The sequence below is a fragment of the Rattus norvegicus genome, chromosome 7 (assembly GCF_021556685.1).
Source record: "Rattus norvegicus strain SHRSP/BbbUtx chromosome 7, alternate assembly SHRSP_T2T, whole genome shotgun sequence".
Taxonomy (NCBI): domain Eukaryota; kingdom Metazoa; phylum Chordata; class Mammalia; order Rodentia; family Muridae; genus Rattus; species Rattus norvegicus.
The window spans coordinates 37,400,650-37,426,693 of NC_141540.1; the positions used below are offsets into that span (position 1 = coordinate 37,400,650).

The window sequence follows — 26,044 nt, forward strand, 5'->3', positions numbered from 1 at the left end:
GTCTGTCTGTCTGTCTCTCTCTCTCTCTCTTTCTTTCTCCCCCCTCCCTCCCTCTCTCTGTCAGTGGTAGAGTAGCTAGCGGGGGCACGAGGATTTAGTTTTAAATGTTTCCATCCTTAAGTAGTTTATAATATTGTGAAAGCTTTCATTTATACAGCCCAGTTAAATAAGTCAGTCCAGAAGACCAGATTTTGGATTTGAAGATTGGTTAGCTTTAGAGAAGTGGGTTTTCAGTGGGTTTTTGTTTGTTTGTTTGTTTGTTTTTTAGTCGGAGACTTTATATATACTCTTAACCCATTTTTATAATTTTTACTCATTAAAAAATTCATTTAGGGGTTGGGGATTTAGCTCAGCGGTAGAGCACTTGCCTAGCAAGCGCAAGGCCCTGGGTTCGGTCCCCAGCTCCGAAAAAAAGAAAAAAAAATTCATTTAAAAATTTCATGAACTGTATTTTCCTTCCCCCAACTCTTTTCCAGATCCTACCCCCCACACCATGCCATTCATAGTCTTTCTCTTTCTAAAAATAAAAATAACAAAAAGCCCCCCCCCCCCATACATAAAAGCAAAACAAAACAAAAGCAAGCAAAAGAAAGACAGCGCTCCTTTGTGCTGGCGACCGTTGCTGCTCCGGGATGTGGTCGGGATGCCCAACATCAGCTCCACTGGAAAGCCGATTCCCCTCTCCCTGAAGGGATCAAGTGCAGGTAGCGCCTTGGTTGGGAGTAGGAGTTTGTGTCCACTTCCTCGCCTCCTCCTGTGCAGGACACGTCCGTGCTGCCATAGTCTCTGTGTGTGAGTTCCCGGATGCATCAGCCCTGCTGTGTCTAGAGACCTCCTGAAGCCCTCAGTCTTTCTGTTCCCCCTTTCCCGTAGATCCCTGAGCCTCGAGGGGAGGGATATACACATGCCACTCGAGGCTGAGTACTAAAGTCTCTAACTCCTGCATGATGTCCAGTTACAAGTCTCTGTGTTATTACCTCCCAGTACACGAGGCAGCTTCTCTGCCGAAGGGTCAGGGATACAGCGATGGACAGCTCTGACGATGTTGTTAGGAGTCGCTCGTCCACACTTATTGAAGACCCTTAGGAGCTTTTGTGTACATGGGTTGTGTCCGCTTGATTATAAATGAAAACAAAAAATTTAAATAATAAGGGGATATAACTTACTGGAAAATAACAAATATTAAAAGCTCACAAATATTTTTTTAAAAAAACTTTTAAAACCATATAAGAAGAGTCCCATTATTTACTTCCATGGAAGTCTCAGTAAAATCTAAAGCCAGCTAAATTGCCACCTCTCCGGGCGTACTTTTGCGTTCAGTCCATTGAAATGGTTTATGGAACGTACGTTGTAGAAAATCCTACTGTGTGACTGCGGGAGAAGCATGGGAAAGCGAAGACATTCTTAGCATTATTATGAAAACTGCTTGACCCCCGTGCAAAGATTTCCTACTCTGTGCTTTAGAATCTTTGCTTTAGAGGACTGGTTCTCAACCTGTGGGGCATGACCTCTTTCCGGGTCAATTGATTCTTTCAACAAGGGTCACCTAAGACCAAGACACAGGCATTTCCATACAATTATGAAGTAGCATAATTTTTATGGTTGGGGGTCACAACAACATGAGGACCCGTATTAAAGAGTTGAAGCATTAGGAAGATGGAGAACCACTGATTTAGAGCAAAATGAAATCAATCCTTACCCTCTTGACTTGCACACCCATGGGCCTTTTCTGCCCTTTAGTAGCCACTCACTACACTTTATTTTTGGAATTGACCGTCATAGAGTAAATACATTTAGTTCTGTGTAGACTCGGTTTGGATGTGGTGAAGCCTCCTAACTATGTAACTCTGATTAACCTGAGTCACATTCTTTGACTTGGGATGTATTTGCTTATGTAAAGTTGGAAGAGCAATAGCAATCTATGAGATTTTCATGGCGGTAAAATAAAATAATTAGCATACATTTGTGAACCATATCTCTCTGGTAATAATACTACCTGAAATGTTACAATTTTTGTCACATGTATTTTGGGGTATGTGATGGCATTCTTGGTTGTCAACTTGATTATATAGAACTAAAACCCTTAAATGGAGGACGTACCTGGGAGGGAGTTTTGCTTAATTCGAAGTAGGAAGATTCACTTCTAATCCTGCTCTTTGAGGCAGGAAGACACCTTTAATCTGGGCCATACCTTCTGCTGGAAGCCTACATGAGGCCATGGGGGACGAAAGCTCTTGCTGCCTGCTCTCACGTTGACAGCAAGTCCATTCCTTCACTGGTGTTAGCGCTTACTTCTTTGGGATTCCCACTGAGACATCCAGCTTCCTGGACAGAGCAACTAGTGGATTTTTGGACTTTGTGTCAAAAATCTGCCATTGTTGGATTACCTAAACAGTAGCCTGTAAGACATCTCAATAAATCCCTTTTCTATATGTAGAGAGAACTTCTTTTATAAGTTGTTATTCTAGAGATCCCTGACTAATACATGGTAATTTGGGTACATCTGTAAAATAATAGGCAGTGATTATAGTGTGTGTCTTGTTTGCAAGTTACTTCAGGAAAGTGGTTTATTTAAAGTTATCTCCCCTTTTTTGTGTTTTTGTCTAGTACTTATATAGGCCCTCCAGCAAAGTATCTTTCATCTCTAAGGTGCTCAGAATATGTGGCTAATAATTAGAAACAGGAAGTGGCACTGTATGGATGCATATGAGGCCGAGTTCACAGGGAACACTAGTTCTAAGTAAAAACAAACTTGAAAAAGCAAAGAAACCAGCTGATAGTTTTATATTTATTGACTTTCTAATTTATTTTATTATTTATATTTTAAAGAGATTTATTTATTTTATTTATATGAGTACACTGTAGCTATCTTCAGAGGGCATTGGATCCCATTACAGATGATTGTGGTTGCTGGGAATTGAACTCAGGACCTCTGGAAGAACAGTCTGTGCCCTTAACCACTGAGCCATCTCTCTAGCCTGTCTTTTTTTTTTTTTTTTTTTTTTTTTGTGACAGAGTCTCTCAATATATACCCCTGTCTTGCCTGGAAGTCACTATGAGACCAGGTTGTTCTTAAACTCACAGACAGCTACCTGTTTCTGCCTCCCGTGTGCCACCCCCGTGCCTGAACTGTGCTGAATTCTATAACTGCTCACAGAAAGAAAAGGTTATAAAGGACCCAACCAGTTCATGCTTGTTCACTGAGCAAAGGTGTGTGCTAATTCTGTTCTCTGCCATCCTATTCTAGATGGTACTATGTGGTGGTCAAGTCTCTGGGCTCTCAAACGACTTCTCTGCTAACTTGTTGTAACTTGCTCTAGGCTTTTAATTCTTCACTTGGTAAGTTTCTTATGTATAAAATGAGGATAATTTCAAAAATATTATAAACCATTAGTGGTTGAATGAATTAATATGTGTGTGTGTGTGTGTGTGTGTGTGTGTGTGTGTGTGTGTGTGTGTGTCTTGAACATTCTGGCATATAATACCACCCGGCTGCTTTCCCTGTTACAGAACACACTGAAAAGTGCATAGACATTATTCTGTTGATAGTTCTAACTTGTAGCACTCCCATAGAGATCATTTTTTTTAAAGTGACTCCTGAAAAGTTGTAAGAGGAGAAGTTCGTTTGTTCACCTCTTGGCTCTTTAAATCATGTTTTATCACCTTGACTTACACCAGAGAAAACTGATAAAAGACCAGACCTGACAGTCTTTATTCTTCCTAAAATCACATTTGAAATGTCTTTTAATAAAATTTGTAGGTGCTTGTATGAAAAATTAATGACCATGAAAGCTTCTAAATTTAACCTAAAAATCGTTAGCATGAGTTGTGTGGAATAATAGCTTTATCTTAATTTTTTTTTTCTGCTTATTTTGTGAGTTTGGGAGAGCTTGCTGGAGTGCCGAGTGTGTTTGAGGACAGTTAGAATTGCTGGTTGTTACTTTCTGCTCCACTTGGAATCTCTAATTCAGGTTGTCAGGCTTGAGAGCAAGTTTCTTTGTTTGTTTGTTTGTTTGTTTGTTTGTTTTTGAACCCTCTGAGCCATTTCCACATACCCTATAATGGGTTTCATGATGACATTTTCACACATGAATACAGCGTTCCTTGATCATCTTGTCCCTAGCTCTCTCCTTCCAGTCCTCCTTTATGAATGTATTTTGGTTTTTTTTTCAGACAAGGTTTCGACCGACTGTCCTGGAACTCACTACGTAAAAGAGGCTGGCCTCACAGAGATCCTGCCTCTGCCTCCTGAGTCTGGAATTAAAGGTGTGCACCACCCCGCCTGGCTTAGATTGTTAGGGCATTTTCATTTCCCTCTTGATTTTTGCCATTGCCCTCCGGACACTACCTTTCATTCCTCAAGGTGCTTGAAGAGTTACTTTGTTACTGATCTCTGTTCTCATCCCCTCATGGTCTGATGATAAGAAAGCGTGGCAGTTCCCTTATACTAAGACTTTAGAGCCTGAGATAGGATGTATTTTGGAGAAAGTTTCATGGGCTCCTGGGAAGAGTGTGTGCTTCAGCTTTGGAGTGGAATATCCCGTAGGTGCGATGTTAAATTTTTTGTATGTAGTATAATTTAACCGAACTTTTGTTTTGTTTTTTTGTTTGCTTTTCACTCTGGCTTGATCTGTCCTTTGAGGAGAGTGGAATATTAAGGTCACCTATATTAACCGTAACTGGACCTATAGGTCCTTCTGTCCAGTAATTTATCTTATGGACTTGGGTATGCTAATATTCAGTACATATATATTTGCAATCATTGTATCTCTTTAGTGGAGCTTTCCTTTCATTAACATAGAGTGACCTGTGTATCTTCTGACCTAGCTGGGCCTTGAACTTGGCCTAGTCGGTTAGCAGTCTAGTTACTTGGGCTTACTTTTAAGTTTTCATTTACTGCAAACATCTCCTCTCCATTGACTTTCAGTCTGAGTGTCTTTGCCGGTGGGCTGAGGCTTTCTTTTTTTTTTTTTTTTTTTTTTTTTTAGCAGACATCAAAGGCTGTTGTTTGTGATCCAGTTTGCCGTTTTTGTTTTTATCTTTTAACTGGACCATTTATAGTTAGAGTTGCTAGACCAAGTTTGTATGAATTTCTTTGTTCTTCACCTTAAAACTTGGCTGGCTTACGTTTATTAACCGTGCGTGATCCCCGTCCCCCCCAATCATACACTCTCCCAGTACAGTTGATGATTTCCTGAGCTCTCCCGAGTGCTGGCTTAGTGATCACGAATTGCCTCACGCTCACAGAAGGTCTCTTGGATTTTAAAGGTTGGCTTTGTTTGATGTAGTAACCTTGGGTGACAGTTTTGTTTCATGACGTGGCCCATGCCCTCCTGGCCTTTGGGATTTCTGCCGAGTCTGTTCTTCCGATTGTTTGCCCTTCTAAGTCATCTGACACTCCTTACTTGTGGCTTTCAGGATTCTTGTTCTTCCTTTGTTCTGCACTCTTGGCGTCTTAACTACAGTAGGACATGGGGGTTTAGATGCACTTGTGTTTGGACGTCTGTTTCATTCCTGAGATTTCTGACATTTTCTGTTGTAATTTCATTGACTAGATTTACTGCATTGCTAGCCTGGTCTTAGCTCACCGTTCCTCACGACTGATTCATAGGTTTGGCCTCTCAGCACTGGCTAAGAGTCTTGGTCTTTAATGCCGTGGCCATTTCCGATCGCTTGCTTTTTAGATCTCTCTTACCTCTCACTGTCTCTCTAGCTCTGTCTCCCCATCCATTTCCTTCTATCTCTTTCTCCCCATCTCACCTTCTCCTTTTTCCTGTTTATACTTCAGTGTTAAAATTCCTTGGCCTTTTGTCTGGCCTTGGAACTTTTTCTTCTAAGAGGTCTAGCCTCTTGGTGGTTGGCTTGAGTTTTGGATTGATTTTGAATTTTTAAGGATTTCATATTGTCCCACCAGAATCTTCCTCTTTGTTGAACTTCTCATCCAGATGTTTAGATTTCTCACTTAGATCTTGTATTGACACCTTTACTTCATAGATTGGTTTATGAGTCTTCTTTAAACTCAACTTTAGAATTCTTAGCATTTAATCTGTTTCACTGCTTGTGGATTCAGTTATTAAAGAGTCACACATCTTTGGAGGAGTAAACTTGTCTTGCCTTTTTAATATTTATCCTTCTATTGTGATTTATCCAGATGTTGAAATTGATGTCTTCTCCATTTTATATTGCAGCCTTGTCATGGTTTTTGAATGAGAATGGCCCTCCTAGGCTCTTATTTGGATGCTTGGTCCCTAGTAGGTTGGGCTGTTTAGGGAAGGATGTAGACCTCCTAGAGGAGGTGTGTCACTGCGGGCAGACTACCAGTCATAGTCACTGTCTTCTCTCTGTCTCTGTCCCTCTGCCTCTTGTCTCTCCTTCAGCTCTTAGCTACTGCTCTAGTGCCTTGCCTGCCTGCCGCCATGTTTTCTGCCACAGTAGTCCAGGACTCGCCCTCTGAAACTATAAGCAAACCCCCAGTAAATGCTTTCCTTTCCAAGTTGCCTTGGTCATGGTGTTTCTTCACAGCGATAGAACAGTGACTAAGATCTTAGGTAGTGGGGCTGGGGATCTAGCTCAGTGGTAGAGCGCTTACCTAGGAAGTGCAAGGCCCTGGGTTCGGTCCCCAGCTCCAAAAAAAAAAAAAAAAGATCTTAGGTAGCATCCTGCACAAGGGCCCAAACCTCAGCACTCTTCAGAAAAGAAAAAGCAAACCACTATTACAGTAACAACAAAAAGAAACCGGACACAGAAATACGAGAAAAACACGTTAAAGTGAGCTATCATTCTACCCATAACTGTCGGGGGGAAATGGCAAAAATGATGCAAAGTAAGCTCTGATGTTAAAATGTATTACAGAACTGATCTGAGGAGGGGAGGGGAGGGTGCAGCAGTACAGCTGAGTAAAAGACGACAAAGAGCAGGGAGCGCATGTGAGGAAGACGCAACAATGGTGATGGAGCTCACCCTATCAAAGCCAAGTAGAAGGTAGCTAGGAGAGAAATCTATTTTCTTCAGAGGACTTAACCCTGAGTTTGTCAGCTACACACACCCCAGGGCAGGCCTCAAGTTCAGCCTTGGTTGAACAACACAAACCATTCTCCATGTTTTGTCGTTTTGTTTTTAAGAGATCAAGAACACGAAGTTGTGTGGTGGGGAAGTGGGAAGGGAAAAGTGTGGTAAAAACATATCATGAAATTCTTAAAAGTAAAACCACTATATAAACAAAAATTTAAATAAAAAGAGTGAAAAGAAAGAAACCACGTAATCAGAGACCTTTTCTTTAAAAATCCTCTCATATTAGACTAAGCCGTGGCTGGAGGCTGGGGGCTGGGGACTGGGGGCAGATTGGGTTGTCACTGGAGTCTGTTGTTTCCCATGTTGTTCTCACTGTAGATAGAAGTTGGTATTGTGTAGTCTGAGGGTCAGGCCATCAAGGGACTGCACCCATGTAGATAATTCCCTTCTCTGTGTGCCCCACTGCCGGCCCAAAGGAGCTGTTTGGCCTGTTGGCAGGCAGATTCTCGCTCGCTCCAGAGGCCCTTCAGTTTGTATAATGGCGGTCCAGCTTGCCAGTGGCGAGTCTGCTACAGTCGGTGATGTGAGGAGCACAGTTTCTGTACTGCAGGGAGAGAGCTGAGGGTCTCACTGATACAGCCCAGCAGCAGACCACTGTGCAGGAGGAAGGACACCGTGGAAACTGAGGAATACGTCAGATATGGCCTCTACACTGCCTGTCCCACCCAGCAGCAAACTGTCAGTAAGGCAGTTCTGGAGGCCAAGCCCAGAGCTGCCTCCATCTCCAGTGTACGGCCAGGTCCTTACCACAGAGGGCAGGCCCACCAACACCTCATCCTCCGCAGCCTGGGATCTGTGCTGCTTAAATATTTGAGCTGGTTCAAGCCTTACCCTTCCCCATCCTTATTTCTTTTGCTACTTCTCCTACCCAGATGCAGTGGCTGCCGCCCCTTGTGTTCGTGTCTGCAGTAGATAGACAGACACAAACACTAGACCTTGCTGTTGTAGCATTGGCTTCTACCCACTGGGAGCCCAGGTTGGAGCTGGGACAATTCCCAGTGTTTCGGTGCACCACCTCTGTTTCTCTGAGCCCTTTCAGTGTCTGGTCACCTCCTTCTTATCTCCAGTGGTCTGTACTTTCCTCAAAATATAGCCCTTCTCATTTATACAGTGCTACTGGGGAAACTTTGTCTTCCATTGTACTTCTGAAGTCTAAAACAATATCTAGAGTACCTCAACTTCATTCTCATTGAGAGAAAAACTGTCTGTTAATGGCTCTAGATACTTATAACTTGTAAGTAATTTTTTTAGAGTGAATGCAAATTTTAAATTGTATTTTTTTCTCTACTGGATTCAGAAACAAACAGATATAATTTAAGAAAAATGCTTTCAAATTGTTCTGCTTATCTCTCATATATCTGCTTAAAGGTTACGGGGACTACTGCATAGCCTGCAGGCTGTCTGGTTAACTTGTAGGGCATTGCATGTAGTTCAGTACTGAGCCTGCTTTTGGTTGTCTGAGGTACACTGTTCTGGGTCAAGTGTCAGGATAGCATGCCATTAATATTGTTCCATTCCAGGTCCAGTGCATCTTTAAGTTTAATTCTTCTGCTTACAGAAGAGAATAAATAAGAGTAGAAACCTGTCTCCATATTTCGTGCCATTGAGGATATGGGGAAGTAGAGCAGTACTTTCGCAGAGGTGGAAGTCGCGTCATAGGCAACGCACAGCAGCGCTCTAGGTTGCGCTTGGCTGGAAGGGGATGCCCGTAGCAGAGCTCCTGTTACCGTTCCGTGCCGAGGTTAAAAAAAACGATCAAGTCTGCATCAGGGGGAAAGGGCCATGTTTTCCCTTTTGCTTAAAACAACAACAAAATGTGCTTTTGAAAGCAATTAAAACCACAAAAAAAGGAGATTGACATCTTGGGGAGGGATTTTCCTGATTCACAGACCTCTGAGGTCTTCTGTCTAACAGTGTTGTTACTGCGCCTAACTAACACCTTCTCTTCTGATATGTGGGTAAATAAGACAGTTCTGGTCATACTACTCATGAGTCTGGAGAACTTTGGTGCGTGTTCTCTTCGTGCTTGGACACCCATCCTGATCCTGACTTGTATCCTGATCATGTTTGAATCACAGTTTCAAAGGCTATTGTACCAAACAACATGATAAAGACAGACTGACCTTGTAACATCAGGTCAGACTTATGGTATTTTTACTACTATATAAGGTAAGCAGTAAATACTGTATTTCAAAGATACCCATTGTAATCATAAAGTTCTTGAGATTCATAAGTTAATTTTTTTTGGAAAGGAAGTCCTTGTGGGATATATCTTTATTATATTAAAGATGATGGACAGATAGGCATATTACAACTTCAAGGAATATTGAGTTTGGTTTCTTTTCCCCTCTTTATCCCCCTTTCTACTATATCATTTAAAATCGCAGAGATCTTTGATGACTTGGTCATCAGCATTGCAGTAGAAAGTTTAAAACATGCTTATTCTTCGATTAAAAGATTTGTTACATGTTTAATTTTTTTAACTGTTTTAGATAGCGTTAGTGACAAAGGGCAGTGATCACCGGGGACATTATTTTCAAAGTGAGATGGCTCAGAGGTGAGATGCTTCTGTCCAGCCCGCTGGCCTGAGCTCAGTCTCTGAGACCCATAGTGGAAGACAAGGGCACCCACAGCTGTGCTCATCACTACACACATGCACACGTAAATTAGGGGAGTAAAGATAACTATGTGAGTGAGGTGTAGTCTCCAAGTCAGTATATGGCTGTTCCTCTGTAAGACTGCTGCCTCCAGCATATTGAATGCTAACCCTCGAAGAGACTTCTGTCTAGTTTGACGTTCATTTTTTTTCCCTGTTAGTTGTTCATACGATGATATTTCTACGGCCGAATCAAGCACTACCTAAACCAGTGAAGTGTTAGTGCATACAGAGTCATTCCTGTGAAGAAAGTCTTGGAATCGGATTGAGGAAGACTTCTGAAAGTCTGCAAAGTTCTAAACACCCAAGAGAGTTTGGGATTGGTTGTTTCAGGCCTGCCTTCAAGTTTCCCCTTCACACTTAAATCAGCTAGAAATGGTGGGTGTTTGCTGATGTATAGTTTATTTATGTAAGGAATTCTTATTGGGGACCCAGGCTTTCGTCTAAGAAAGCACTGACTGGTAAGCACATTTGAATACTTCATTATTCTTTTTAAAAGGTTTAGGATGCGCACACACACATACATGCACACACACATGCGAGTGATACACACTGTGTTTTCCTGAACTACCAACTATATTAGTAGGCTGTCCTAAGTTAGTTGCTCACTAAATTCTTATTTTTAGTGACTATACCTTCTATCTTGCATTTTTAAAAAAAAAAATCTGACTTAAAAATTTAACAGTAAGACTGAGGTATCTTTTTTGAGAACTTTAGCGTAGACTTTATAGCAGAATTGGAATACTACATTGATTTTTGGAGTTAGTACACCTTACAGTTTCTGCAACTATTTGTGCTGATTTTGTTGTCCTTTTGGGTTTTTTTTAAGGACTTTGTAGTTTCCTAGGAGTTAGGGACTTTTATATTCCTTTCCATCACCCTTCTGAATGGTTTTAACCATTCAGAAAGGGAAATAGGCTTCCTCTTATATTTTCTTCAGCTGATTTTTCTAGGGTAAACTTGGACTTCCTTGCCTCTTGACTGAGTATAATGGCTTCATATAGAAATATAATATTTCATTTTTGAGTGCATATTAAAGCAGAAAACACTTCCATTGCTGGAATATAGAAGGAGGCTATTTTCTATTTGTTTATTTTTCTTAATAAGTCGAAGAGTGGAAAACACCCTCTAGGACCAAGTGGTACTGGGATTGGCTTGCACTCAGACTGGGAGGCACAGTGCCCAGAGAGGGCTCCGAAGCTGTTTTGCTGGCTGCCCGCTCTGAGCAGCTGACTAACCAGCTGCCGAGCACATTGATCTCGTCATGACTGCTTTCATCTTAGAGCAGAGCAAGTTAACACAACTTAAATGGAAGCCACATGAGAGGCTCCTGACCTCAGGGTAACCTCCTTTCTTACCTTTGAAAGAGAGGAGTGTTCTTGTCACTTCCCAGTTCTAGCCACAAGATGCTTGGGAATGGATAGCCACATAAAAAGAGCGTGACATTTCAGCGATTTCTGAACACAGGCAGATCTTACACGGGATCTTCTCGTTTTCCTTTAGTGTAAAAGGAGCATTATTCTGAGCCTGCTGTTACATGTTGAGTAGAGAAAGAGTTCTGTTCTTCCCTCTTCTTCTTCCTTTTTAATCCTTACTCTAGTCTTCCTGGAGCTGCTGTAGATGCAGCTGGTAAATTAGACCTAGGACTGGTCTAAACCTGCCCTTTCCCTAAAACAGTATGCAGAGGAGCAACAACTCTTTTCCGATAACAAGCCATTGTTTCTTGGTGTGTGTGTGTGTGTGTGTGTGTGTGTGTGTGTGTGTGTGTGTGTGTGTGAGAGAGAGAAAGAGTGTGTGTGTGTGTGTGTGTGTGTGTGTGTGTGTGTGTACCTGAAACTGACATTTGGTTACTTCCTCATTGCTCTCACGCTGTGGAGATGAGGTCTTATGAAACCTGAAGCGTACAGTTTGGTCAGCCTGCTGGGTCCTCACCCCCGGGTTCCGTTACAGTTGCCTGCTGTGCAGCTGGCGTTCATGCAGGCGCTGGGGATCCACACTAAGATCTTCACATTTGCTCAGCGGAGTTACCCACTGAGCACTGCGCCCCAGCTGTGATGCACGCATTCTTATACTCATAGGAGTATACTTCTTACTTCTATTTCTTGTTCATATGTCCCTTGTTCTTGCTCTTGGACTGTTCCTTTACTCGCTACAAAGGTTTAATTTAGTTTTTCTTTGTTTGCTTCTTTTTTGAGACAGAAAAGCACTCTGTAGTCCAGGATAGCCTAGAACTACCCAGGATAACCCAGACTACCCCTGAAGTCACAGCAGTCATTCCTCCAGCCTCAGCCTCCCGACCAGCATTATCGGCACGGGTCACTGTGCCCAGCTCTGCACTTTCTTTTGTAGGCACTTCGACTTTGTTCCTTCTCTGACTTGCCTGAGAGTGTAGATCCTCCACCTCCAGAACGTTCTGAGTTGCTCTGTTGAAGAGCAACTGAAAATGGTGGTCAGTTTCCAAGTTATAAGTTATATATCTACTTTCCCCCATTAATTATTTAATTATAGAGTAACTAACTCTAATCGCTCCTAATTCATTAAGCATAACTCACATTTATTTAGTGGTTAATAATAAATTCAGGGGCTTATAATGTGATTATAATTAACCATAGCGTTCAAACTGCTGTTTTACTTGCTTAAGTTTCCCTGGTACCGAAGAAAATGGTATGCCAAAGATCTGTGCTGGACTCCTGAAGGACATACTTAGAGAAAAAGAAGAAGAATAGAAAACATTAAAAATAGGAAGGAAAGGAAATAAGATTAAAAAATACATGTAGGTGGTTGGTTACTATTGATGTTTTGTTGACTCTGTGGAATTAATCTATTTTTACTTAGAGGTAGAGAGGCACCCAGATATTTCTCTGAAGTTATGTGAACTTCAGTTATCTATCTTCTTAATAATTGATGGTGCCTTCCTTTGTTTCCTGTTGCTGTGATAAAACATTGACCAAAAGCAATTTTGGGAGGAAAGGATTTATTTCATCTTGTATTTCTAAGAAATGGATCAGTCCTAAGGGAAGTCAGGGTAGCAGCCTGGAGGCAGGAACTGGAGCAGAGGCCATGGAAGGGTGCTGCCTACTGACTTGCTCTGCATGACTTGTTCAGCCTGCTTTCTTATAGAACCCAGGGCCACCTGATTAAGGGTGGCCCTGCCCATATCAGACTGGGTCCTCCTGTATCAATCACTAATTAAGAAAATGCCCTATAGACTTGCTTGCAGTCCACTCTGTTAGGGGCGTTTTCTCAGTTACTGACAAGAGTTTGTGTCAAATTGACCAAAACCTAACCAGCACGGATGTTGTTCAACCACTTACAATTTTGGCTAAGCACTCATATAAGGCCAGTGATGTATACTTAATGTTTCTGATTCCCTTAAATACCTGGTTGAAATTATAATTGAGAGAAATATTTTTATGTGTGTCTATGTGCATGTATATGCACATGCATGTGAGTGCTCACAAAGGCAGACAAGGGCATTGGATCCCCTGGAGTTGGTGTGGGTGCTGGGAACAGAATTCTGGTCCCCTATAAGATCAGTTCTTTTCACCACTGAGCCATCTTTCTAACCCTGTTTTGTTTTTGTTTTTGTTTTGTTTTGTTTAAGAAACAAAGTTAAATTTTGGCAGTCCAATATTAGTGTTATGTAAGCCTAGTATGTGTTAATGCATGCCTGTAATTTCAGCATTTGGGAGGCTAGGGAAAAAGAATTGAGTTGTAAGATGAGCCTGGGCTACTGCTACAACCGGAGAGCTTAACCTTAGAAAAGATGAAAATCCTTTGTGAATTTCTCTAGGAACCACTAAAGGGGTGATGGTAAACGACAGAACAAGCCTATAAAACATCTGACAGCACAGAAGTACGCTACGGGGTGAAAAGGAGGAGGCAGAGGAGGAGGATGACAATGATGACAAAGATCAGAGAATGGGACAAACAGCAAATAGGAAGATATGCAGTCGTGCAGTTAATGCAGAGAGGGAAGATTCGTGCTAGGGACATAGCTCATTGTTGGAGTACACACTTAGCGTGTACACAGTTAACTGGCTTTTAAACTACGACTCTTTATAAAGAATAAGTGGAGCATTTACAGTAAAACGAGGGGAAATCACACCATGTGACTGTAACCCAGAGAAGGCTAAAGTGGCTGAGCTCAGATGAGTGGAAAATGGGGTGTCTTCACAGCATGGACTTCAGGGAAGCAGTGAGAAACCACCCAACAGCAGAGCGGCCTCAGAGTTATCCCTAGTAAAGAAGCAGCTGCAGCAGAAACGCAGTTCAGAATGACAGAATGACGTCCTAAAGAAACCGTTTTGAAGTAGGGTCTCAGGCAGCCAGGGCCAGCCTTTAAGCGCTCATTATATGGCTGCTTGGACCCCAGCACCATGAGCTTCAGTGTTGTTCAGAGGTGCAAGGCTGAGCAGAGTCTTGTGATTTTTATTTTTATTAGCTAAAATAGCTTATGTAAGTAGACTTTTATGGAACCTTTGACTTACTATGTGGAACCCCTCTTAACACCCTTGTCTTGGAATTCTAATTATTATATTAATTATTATTATTATTATTATTAATGCTTATTGGTGACATATTTGATTCTACTCAAAACTAGAGGGGTTATGAACTCTGACTGTGTTTGAAAGAGTGTGTCTGTGATCCATTCTCATGATTGCCTTAACATATAAGTGTATTCCGAGGTTATATTCCCTTAGCACTACAATAGTCTATGACTGTGAAAAAACAAAACTTCACTGACTCTTAAACGTCTGTGAAAGGACCCCAAACATGCAGCTTTCTTGTATAGCGTTTTCTTCTTGCCAGTTTTTGCAGTAACGTTGTGATCCGTAATTGGTGATGCCTTAGGTTTTGTACAGGATATGCTTAAAATGACAAACACTAACTGTTAACAGAGAACGACAACCTTTCAGCCAGTGAGAGTACAAAGATGAATAAGGTTTAGATTAAAGGGAAAATGGCTTAGGTATGAAAGTAACGCACTACCTTTCACTAATCCTCATTAATCTTTTTCTTTGGTGTAGGCCGAGTAGGTGGGAACTTAGGGTTTCTATGCAGATGCCAGATTAGGACTTACTCAGTTTTTCCAGTTCTGATTTTGAATTTCTGATTTTGTTTTATACGATCTATAAAAGGTTATTTTTTTCAAACCTCATTTTTTTTTAAAAAGTGTTTGCTCTTATTTTAGTATTTAGTATTGACATAATTACTTCAGAATTCATAAGAAAAATACCAAATGTTCTTAACTAGATTTTTATTAACTAAATATTTGCAAACCGTTACTGCAAGTACATAAAAATGAAGAAATAAAGTCATGCAAGTGGTTCTGGCTATTAGTCCGATTTTTAGTAGCCTCTGACACAGGCTAAATTTGTGCCCTGTCGAGCAGGAGTCCTACAGACTGTTTGGAAACTTTGCTCCGTCCCTTGTTACATTCTGCCAAGAGAAAGTGTACCTGGGAGAAGTAGGAGAGGGCAGAGGGAGAATCAAGAGAGCCTTGTCTACTTTTCCTCTCACTGGCAGCCAGAGAGCTCTACCCTGGCAGGAACAGAGTGGCAGTTGGTTCCAGTGCACAGCCTCTGCTTGCCTACAGACCATCCTCTTCAAAGCTCCGTTTAGATGAGCCAGTCATGTGCTCCTCAGAGAGCTGCGTGTGGTCATTGCCGAGCGAGCCCCTTGGCTTGAGCTCTTGGCTTCTAGTGTCCTGCTAACAGCTCCCTCCTTTCAGGGGTTCAGTTCGTAGGGTTTCTGTTTGAAGGCCCAGAGTTGTAATAATTCCAACTACTTCCTCTTTGTTTCTTTCAGCTCTGTGCAATTCCTGCTTCCATAATAATCTGCCTCTTCCCCTTTTTCCTTTTCAATTCTCCAGTTCCTGGCTAGCGATTTACATTAAACTCTTGGGGCTGATGAGATGACTCAGTAGGTTAAGGTAGGCGCCACCCGGTCCCAGAGATCCAATGGCGGAAGAAGAGAACTGACTTGTGTAAGTTGTCCTCTGACCTCCGCAGGTGTACCTGCTCACATACTCACACACACATTCACACATACATAAATGTAATAAAATATTTAAAAAAAGGTTAAATTATAGGTGTGATACTTGTCTTTTTATCAAAGCCTGACTCATAAATTTGTCAAAATGCCGTTACCCACAGAGTGCCAGGAACAGTATGAGGCTGTCTTCCTGTTGTAGTGACCGAGGCTCTGCACAGTGGAGACTCTTCTTTCCCTTCTGTCACCCTGCCAGCTAGCCTCTCCTGTGGCCCAGAGGTTTCTGAGCTCGGTGTCATAGTTCTGTTGTTTGCTCTTCTGCGCTTCTTATTGCAAGGGCAGTGATGCTGGCCTTGCTTGTTCTTGTTTCTTCTCTACCTCGTCCTTAATATAAGATCTCTGCACACAAGGTCCACAGTGAAAGTTTTGGCTGCTGAGCATGCCTGTGGGCCCTTCTGAAGGGCAGAAGGCACCTGCTAATGGGATGGACCTCACTTAAACACCTGGCACCTAAACTTCCTCACCGGTGGAAGCCAAATCCTGAGGTCCTAAGTCATATAAACATCCTCCAGAATCCACATCCCTGAGGCTTGACTGGGCCTCTCCACCTCGGTGGCTCCTGAGATCAAAGCTGCTCCTCCTTCCTGGCAGTTAGTTCCTCACCAGTTCGTGTAAGGAATTCCAGAGAAGAATCACAGCAGTCTGTCTGGATGCAGTAAACTTTCTTAGGTTTCCGCCTCTTAGGCTTTCCTTTCAAATAAGTCTTCCAGCTTTCCCTTTCTGATCCTCGATTAACTCTGTGTTCTTTGATGTATCTGGAACCTTCCCCAACTGGTTTCCAGGAGCTTGAAGTTGTAGGAATTACATCTTGGCACACACACCCTTGCAGATTGCTCCATAATGATCTGTATTATGCACTTAATGTCTTTTCTGTTGGGCTCTCCATTAAGATGGGTACCTCCGTCTAACTATAAATAAAACAAGTTTGCCATTACTGTGTTGGCTTCCTGGTCCTGTTGCAGAATGTTTTAGATATTTCAGGTTTGTGTTGGCTCACAGTTTTGGTGGTCTCAGTCTGTTACTGGCTGCCCCTTTCTTTTAGGCTTATGGTGAGGTCATCCATCCTGGTGGGGACACTTGGTGAAGGAAGACTACCTCATGGCCAAGTGTGAAAGAAGAGAGAGCAGGAGAATGGTTGGTGCTATCCTTTCTACAGCACGACCTCGGAGACTTACGTTCCTCCTACTAGGCCCCACATCTCAGTTCTGCCCACCCCACCCCAACCCCAGTAGAGCCAGTGGCTTGTAAATTGCTAGGCCTTCGAGGGACCATTTAACAACCAAACTAGAGAGAATTACTTCTCAGTTCCTGCTTTTATTTCTCTTGTTGATCTGTTCATCTACTAACTAGATAACTTGAATCACAAATTTTGGGGTCTTAGGATTCAAAGGAGAATTTCTTTGAAATTCTCATATGTCTGAATAATAAGATATATTCTCTCTTCCATCCCCAGTGCTGGGTAAACAGACCAATGCCTTCCCTAACCCAAGTTGCTCCCAACTACCTGGTAACTCTACAAGCAGGGGTATCTGACGTCTCTGACCTCTGCCAGCATGTGCACACGGCCCCTCAACAGATAGATGGGAATCACATAATTAAAAATAATAACAAAAGCAAATCTTAAAGGAAAAAAAGCCCCACTAAGTCAGTAGTAGCCTGAGATTATAGTTACTTGGTAGCAGGATTGAAGAAAGTAAGCCTGGCCTTTTGACCTTGATCATTAAAGTGTGCCGTTTATTCCTTCAGCTTTTTACTGTTAACTTTTAATTATGCCTGTCTATTCCCAATATTTCATAAACTTATTACCATTGTTTTTGCTAATTTACACAGAATTATGGTAGTCACAATTCATGGCTCATGATGTACGTTACATGTTGTGAAGATATTGTTTATTCTTTTTCAGTCAATAGAAACATTATATACATTTATCTACTAAGTCAGTGGTTCTCACCCTTCCTCAGGCTGTGACCTTTAGTACAGTTCCTCATGTTGTGGTAACCCCAACCATAAAGTTATTTTATTGCTAACTGCAATCTTACTACTGTTATAAATTATAATCCACGTGTTGAGAACATCTGATCTGAGCAGTATCTTGATGTTTAGTTTTATGAAAGTATTAACCATCCAAGGCTCTGTCTTGATAAAGACATTCGTCCGTCTTGGGCAGGGATGTTTCTTGGATTTTGCTGTTATGCTTTTCCTCAGATTTCCTCTTCCCCTTGCTCTGCACGGGGCCCACAGGTCAAGCCTGTGTTCTGTGCTGCGTTTTCATCACCACGACTTTCTGGTTTGGAACCCCACACATACCCAAGTGGCTTCCAGGTCTTGAAGTGATTAGTCAGCAGTGAAGTGCATTTGATCCTCAGTACCAAAGAAAAGGAGGAGAGCTGTATCTTTGAATTACAATGGAGGGATTTATATTTTCATCAGAGTTCCGTAAGTGGTGATTGCTTCTAAACTGAGCAAGTATTTTCAAAACAATTTTTTTATCTTTCAGTAAACTCCTGCTTTTATGATTTAAAATTACTTTTTGAAAATAAAATTAATAATAAATTTTACTCTTTATGTGTACTGGTGTTCTTTCTGCACATAGATCTGTGGGTCATAGGTGTGCCCAGTGCCCTTGGCTGGTTGGGATCTGCAGCCTCGTAGGTGGGGGGTGGAAACTGAATTCAGGTCCTCCTAACCATCGAGTCCCCACAGTAGCTCCTAAAGTCATGGTTGTTTGTTTGTTTGCTTGCTTTTAAGCCAAAGAGGATTTGGCAAAATGGGTGTAGCTGGAGCACATAATTAAAGGGAAATTTGTTAAATTTGTTTCATTTGTAAAGTGGGGTCCCGATGTTCCTTGTCCTGTGCTACTTTCTGGATGTGCTGTTCTCATTTGTCTCACCCTGCACAGTTACAGTCACCCTTTTGGTTCTGTCCCGTGAGACTGTGATGATCAAAAGCATCCAGTGACTTTCCTAGTAGATTATTTTCTGAATTCCCTGAAACTAAGAAGCTGTTTAAAACAGAATCCCCTTTGTGGGGATTTATCATCTGCCAATCAACTGATTATTCATGATGAGAAAGTAACCACATTTTGAAGATTTTTAAAGTCAGATTTTAATTCTATTTAAAATTTTAACCTACTGACTAGTAAATCATATATCTGAAAATAGCTGCTGAAAAATTTGCTTAAAGAAAATCATAAACTTCTTGTAGAAAAAAAAAAACATTATCTTTTAAAGTCCTGAGGAGTTGGGGTTGTGATTTGTTTAACTTATTGGGGGCTATGCTTTTAGAGAAAACTGACCCTTCTCCTGGAAGCTGAGGCTTACCCTTGACCAGGGGTAGACCGTGTATGGCTTCCCTCTTCCCACTGGATCTCTTGGTCTGCTTTAGGCTCGTACAGGTTTTGTGTATGACGCCGTAACCATCAGAACCGAGTGTGTAGCTGCTCCACTGTGTCCAGCAGACTCTCTCCTCCTAATCATCTGCCTCTCCTGGCTCTGACGCGCTCTCTGCCTCCTCTTCCACAATGAGCCTGGCTCATTGAGTATGGCTGTTCATACTGTAGTCACTTATTCCCCATAGCCCCTCTCTCTACTTGACCTGGCTGGCTGTGGACATGTACTGAAAACAGGCTTCTCTGATGAGATGCTTCAATCAGTGTGTACAATGAAAGGTCATTAGGCGTTGGTTTAATACTGTGTCCACTTAGCAGAACACGTCTCGCCAGGCTGATGGTTACTGTAATCCACTGGGCAGTACTGATGGTTATTTCCTGCTCTGAGAGCACGCATCACATCTTTCAGCACTGTGAAAGCCAGCCAGAAGAGATGATGCTCCCGGGACACTACCAGTTTGCTTTCTCCATATGGCTGGCGTCTTCAGCAAGAAGGTCTTATCTCAAGTTTTGGAGGACAACCAAGAACACTGGCAATAGTTTGTAATGCTTGAAGCCTTTTGGGCCCCGGGGGTGCGTGGCACACTTGGCATGGTACATGGGTGAAGAAGGACAGAGGACAACTTGCTGGGCTCAGTTCTTTCCTTCTCTCACATGAGCTCTGGTTCAGGTCATCAGGCTTGGCGTGGCGGAGAGTGCCCTTACCGGCTGAACCGCCTCACCAGCCCCAAGAACTTTTTGGTTTTCATGACATGGTTTTAATGCTGAGGTTCAGATATACCTATTTGCTTTTGTCTATTTTTTTGAAAAAACACAATTGGACTTTTGATTGGGACCATATTGAATATGTAGATCCCCTTGAATAGTAGAAAAGTCTTAATAGATTTATCTTCTAGTCCATGGAAAGGGGATATATTTTCATCTACATACATTTTTTGAGCTTTATTCAACAGTATTTTTTAGCTTTTAGCATATACTTGTTATCTCATTGGATAACTCCAAAGGACTTATCTTTTTAATACTTTTTAAATTACTATTATAACTGTTTCCCTTCTGTGTGTGAGTGTATGTGTGTACTGTATGTGCACATGTGTGGACATGGCCTGGAGGTCAGAGTTCAACCTTGGGCATTGTTCCTGAAGAGCCTCCTAGCTTGCTTTTTGAGAAAGAATCACTTGAATGCCATGGCTTGTGTGTGGCAGTAAGGACAACCCTGGGGGTCTTTTCTTTCCTTTACCCAGTGTGTCTGGAGGATAAAATCAGTCACTTGGCTTGGCAGCAGATCCGCTGCAGGTGTGAGCCACCTCACTCTAGTTGGTATGTCTTCTAAGTCAGTATAACACTTTCAAAGAACCAAATTCTGTCTTGTGTATCTCCACTGTCTTTCTTGTATCCTTCTTTTAGTTAGTTTTGGGTTTAATTGGATCTTTGCTTCCTAATTCCATGAAGTGTACCATTTGGATACTAATTCGAGATTTTCTTTTTGATGTAGACAGTAGAGCTAGAAGTTCTCTTGACACTTAGCTGTACACCGTAAGGTTAGGTGTATTGTATTAGTGTTTTCCTGTGTCTCAGTGTGTTCTGTGGTCTGTGTGAGTTCTTCTGTATGGTATTAGTTAGGGTTGTTTTATTTTGTTTTCACATATTTGTAAGCTTGTAAGCTTTCCTTGTTTGATGCTTAGTTTCATTTTATTAGATTCAGAAAAAGACAGACAGAGAAGCGCGCGAGCATACACACACACACACACACACACACACACACACACACACACACACTTCTGCTAGGAATATATCTCAGTAGTAGAGCCCCTGCCTAGCCTATATATACATGTCCCTGGGTCTAATACTAAAAAAGGAAAACCATGTTTTCAGTTTGTTTTGTAGTCTTGCGGTCTGGTCTGCAGTATGTTCTGCACACTTGAGAAGAGCTGGTGTGTACTGTTGTCAAGTAAAGAATCCTGCATGTGACTTAGGTCCTGTAGACGTTAAATGTGCAGTGTTTCCAAGGTCTGTTTTGTGTGCTCTTTCTAACACTTGCTGTAAGTTGGCTGTTGAGGTTTTCGGTTCCTCGTCACCCTCCTTTTACTTTGCCCTGGAAGCCCTTCCTTCCTGCTGTTCCTGTGTGTGTGGGGGGGGGAGGTCTGTTGGGAGCAAATGTCTTAATTTCTCTTTCATTTCAAAGTAAAGTTTTGTGGAATGTAATATTCTTGTTTAACATTTTTTTCTTCTAATATTTCAATGTGCTGTTCCTGGCCTTTTAATTTCTAAGTATCATCAGCCGTAATCATGTTTAGAAACCCTAGTGAAGATTAAATAGCCCCACACTGGCTGCCTCATGATTTCTTTCCTTGGGATTTCTATGTCTTTAACGAGAAGTATCTCGGTGTGGATCTCTTTGTATTCCTGTTGGTCTTTGTGTATTCATGTCTTTGTCATCAGAGCGGGGAACTTTGAGGTCAATGTTTATTTTTAAAAATGCACTTGACTTCATTTTGCTGTTTTTCTAGAACTTACAGAGCCCTGGTATTCATGCGTGTACTTGTGTGACAGGGTCCCAGATGTCCGTTGCTCTCAGCTTTTTATTTTATTTGCTAGGATTTTCTTCATTGTTTGTAGATTATGAATAAGTGGATCCTTTCCTGTTGTGTGCTATTACTCAAATGCACTCAAATACAATAAGAAGTTATTTGTATCTCTCAGAGCTACTTAAGCCCACCAAGATCTATTTAATGCTCTGTGTTAGCACATTTCCCTAGAAATCTCCAGCGTTTCCACTGCTCTTTTCAATCTCTAGAGGTCTTTTTCTTGGGAACCAGGAATTCTGTATCTATTAATATTCCCACTTTCCACCCTTCCCTAGGCTCTGGGACTTTATTTTAGTTTTGTTTGTTTTGTTTATGATTTTGTTTACGGTTATGAAGATATTTTTACAACCTTGTTTTCATGCCAAATGTATATTTTACATTTGCAGCAGAACTCCATTTGGACTCATCACTTCGTAGGTGCTCATTAGCCACATCGGCCTATATTTTGGATAGCCAAATTCTGTATGGTATTATAATACAGCATCTATATGTAATTGATCTGTGCTATCTGTGATTATTTTATCCTCCTTTGTCCTTCTAGAACAATAGGCAAGACTTGTGGCCAGCATAGTTCCTTCAGGATTCTGCAACGATACGTATGCTTGGATAGACAGGAGGGACCATATGAGTACGTTAAGAGACAATGGTGGTTGAAGTGTTGATAGGCTTTTGATCTGGTGTGGGGCTGAGCTTCGCGTGGTGCCTAGCCTGTACGAGGCACTGGAAATCATTATCTGGTGTGACTGAGTCTAAGGTTTATAGAGATACTCATCACACATGCAGTATTTCAAAGGCTTATAGATTTTTTTTTCTCACAGATGAGGTTTTCCTCAAACGATGTAGGACCCAAGCCTGCATAGTTACTCCTCTGCTGGGCCTGTCACTGGTTTAACCTTAGAAAGAAAGGCTTCTCTGGTGTCTCTTTTGTTGCTCTTGTTCTGTCAATTGACTTCTGAGAAGGCCTCACTCTGTAGCTCCAGTCTATCTGCGAATTCACTGTGAGGCCCGTACTGTCCTGGAACTAGCATCAGCCAACCTCCCAGGTGCTAGGACTATAGTGGGAGCCATCTTGTCTACCTGTAGCATAAAGATTTAGAGAAGCAAAATGGTAGTTGGAAGTAATGGAGTTTACCTTGACTCTCTAAGGTAGAAACAGATATCCTGCCTTAGTTGCTGACTGTCACAGCAGAGCTCTTTTGAAGGTGCAGCTACAGGAATGAAGCAGATAGATGACATTTAGGACATGTCTGCAGTTGGCACATTTAGGGCATGTCTTACAGTTAGCACGTTTCTTTGGAATCAGGTTTAGCATACCAGGCTGCTTCCCATTGCCATCTGTATATTACCTTGGCTAACACACAACCGAAGCTTCCATTTAGCCTATGATGGAATACTTTAAGTAAACTGAAGTCCTGCTGAAACTATTAGAAATACCCAGGGGAATGAGAGTCCATTTTGAAAGTATGTAAGACTCAGTCTGTCCAAACTTCAGGAGGGCAGGGAGGGAGACACAGTATTCTTCATTTGCTGAGTTAGTTAACAGCCTTTGAACTGTTCACAATGGAAGGATAAAGTTTGAGCAGGGCATAAGAGAAGAGCAAAAAGCAACCGGGGACTGTACAGAGCCTCCACTGCCCTGTCTTTATTTTTATTTGTATATTTTATTTTTAATATCTTATATATGTAATTATTACATATTTTACTTAACAGCCTCCGCTGCTGTTATTCTGCCCTAGATTTACTAAGTCCCCTGAAGGACCTTACTGTAGCAGGGACAGTAATGCGGGAGTGGGTCAAACTGTCAGTGTTCAAGGTCAGTCCCCAGCAGTCTCTGTCCTTCACCAGGTTGTATTTAACTGCTGATCTGCATCTGCTTGAATATTCAGCTAGGGACAATAAATAAAGCCTCCGTGGAGGAAGACAGCTGCATGTGGAACCTCTACGTTCCTCCAGTTTACCTCGTCTTCATGTAGTGTCTGACAGCCTGTAAGCTATCCACACATCAAAGAGAGAGAAAAAGCCAGCAGCAGAAGCAGCCTGACGGCTTATACAGACTGAGGGGTTATAGACAGGAGTGCCCATTAGCATATTCATGAAGATAGATGCTGGAGCTAGAATGCTGCCAGAGAGCTGGGATCTGCAGAAAAGAATCAGGTGGGGGTTCTATAACTGAAGAAATGGGCAGTGCATCGAGGAGATGGGTTTAGTCCCAGGCGAGACACAGCGAGGAGGATGACCGGTAAACGGGATGGTGAGTTCCCAGACACTCAGCACAGACTTGTCTGCTCGGTATCAGGACTGACCCAAGCTCTGCTGTGGTTGCTTCTTAGACTCCCTAAACAGTATGCTTTACGATTGGAGCTTGGCGATGAAGAGAAACGATGCTAGATTATAGCTGCAATGCTGCCTTTTCACATGTGCTGTTTCATGTTTTAGTATGATGTTTTTAAACTTACAGTAAATACATACAAGGGAGTGATCAAATACGAAGTTATCCGTTATAATTTGTATTTGTGTTCTCCAGACTTCCAGCAGCAAACCCTTTCTATGAGTCTCCTATTTAGTAAACCTAGAGTATACCGTAAGAGTGAGAGGTTGAGCAAAACACAGATGGAAAACATACAGCAGGATTTATTTTAGCACCAGGGCATGGTAAAGGGCTTGTTTTTATCTGGGATGGCTTGCAAGGCGCTCCGGTAAGTTTGCTTATTACATGTAGGTCATAAAGAGCCATTAGAAAAGACATTATGGTAAATTATTGAGTTGCGTAAAGGGGCAATTGACTTGTTTCTCACTTAGTAATGCTCCTCTAACTAATAAGACAGGAAAAAGACTGCCAGTTACATTCGATGTCTTGTAAATTGTTACGTGCATCCTGATTTCAGAGATGTTGAAATTAAAAGAAAAAGTCAATATTAGCCTTACCTCTAAGTCTTTAGTTCTGTTGCTCGGTGTTTGATGGTTCGCTCAGGGAAGTTCTTTGAGCATTTTCCTACCTTGAAAATGGGATAGGCCATGGATCTGGCTGGTTCTGGATGGTGGTTGACACTTGTACATAGACGTAAGCATCAAAGTAACAGCCACTTGGAGTTTGCAGAGGGCAGCAGGGTCTAGGGACTTTTATCCCTTCTGACCTCTTCATTATTAAGGTCTCACTGTTGAGTTCCATAAAAGTTTGCCCTCTGTCGATACAGCATTAATAGTGCTGTTAACAAGAGCAACTAAATAGAGCACTAATCAGACTATATAATTTTGAACAAAACATTTAGATTCTGAGATATTTGCTGGAAATGAGAATTCCTTAATAGATCGATTCCCATTTTAAAGATAAACTCTAAGCTCAGAGTGACATTTTTCTTCAGCAATAAAATATTTAAAACTAGAATTTTTGTTTGTTTGTTCTTTACCTTCAGAATTTTTCAAGCCATATCCAGCTGATAGGATGAAAAAGTTTAAGAGGAGACTGTCCCTCACGCTCAGGGGAAGCCAGACTATTGATGAGTCCCTGTCGGAGCTGGCTGAACAGATGACCATAGAGGAGAGCAGTAGCAAAGACAACGGTAAGTCTCTGCAGGGGAGAGCCTTCGTTACCTTACAGACACACTTCCATCTTCTCTCAGGTAAGTTGACGATGCTATTTTTGTTTATCCACGTCTTTGGTTTCCTGGACTCCTCTCAGCTGGGAATGGCCACCTCACCCAGGAGTACCTTTATGTTTTGACTAGCTCTCAATTTCTTACATATGCTATAAAATTAGACTGATTGTTAAATAACTATTGGTAAATTATCATTTAAATATTTGTATTAAGTATCCTGAGTTACTGAAGGATAGTGAGGTTGTGAAGGTCCTGTCCGTGGCATTATTATATAGTCTTAAGCATTCTAGGTGTGTATTGGCTGTCTATGTATTACAAGGATCATCAGGTGTGGAAATTTGCTATTTTCTTATTTTGTGTCCCACAGTGTGACCAGAGTATTGAGAACTCCTGTGACAGAGACAAAATCATTGTTTCATTTGACAGTGCTTTTTACAATGCAAAGTAGTAGCGCACACATTTTATTGTAACAATGTAAAGAGTTTATTAAATTGAACTAAAATGTCAACTTGGTGAAAGTTTTAGAACACTGTTGCCAAAATAAACCGAGGAATGTCCCAGTGATCAGGAGGGAGATAAAAACAGCCAGCAATGAGCGAGCCATGATTTTCCATGTCTGGGGAGTTCCCTTGCCTGAGCTTGAAAATCTGGTTCGAGATATCTGGCAGTGGCCAAAGCCTGATCAGCTGCTTCA

At 41.7% G+C, this 26,044-nt stretch overlaps 1 protein-coding gene across 4 annotated transcripts in view; it reads left to right on the forward strand.

The window, feature by feature from the left end:
- Cdk17 (cyclin-dependent kinase 17) overlaps nucleotides 1-26,044 on the forward strand; it is a 78,078-nt gene that overhangs the window by 22,001 nt on the left and 30,033 nt on the right. For 3 of the 4 annotated variants that reach the window (XM_087557151.1, XM_087557150.1, NM_001108082.2), the window contains 1 exon segment: nucleotides 25,168-25,314. Coding sequence is in view for 2 of the 4 variants with exons in the window: in NM_001108082.2 (NP_001101552.2) it covers nucleotides 25,197-25,314 (118 nt within the window). In the remaining 2 variants the exon portion in view is untranslated. 4 annotated transcript variants of the gene reach the window in all.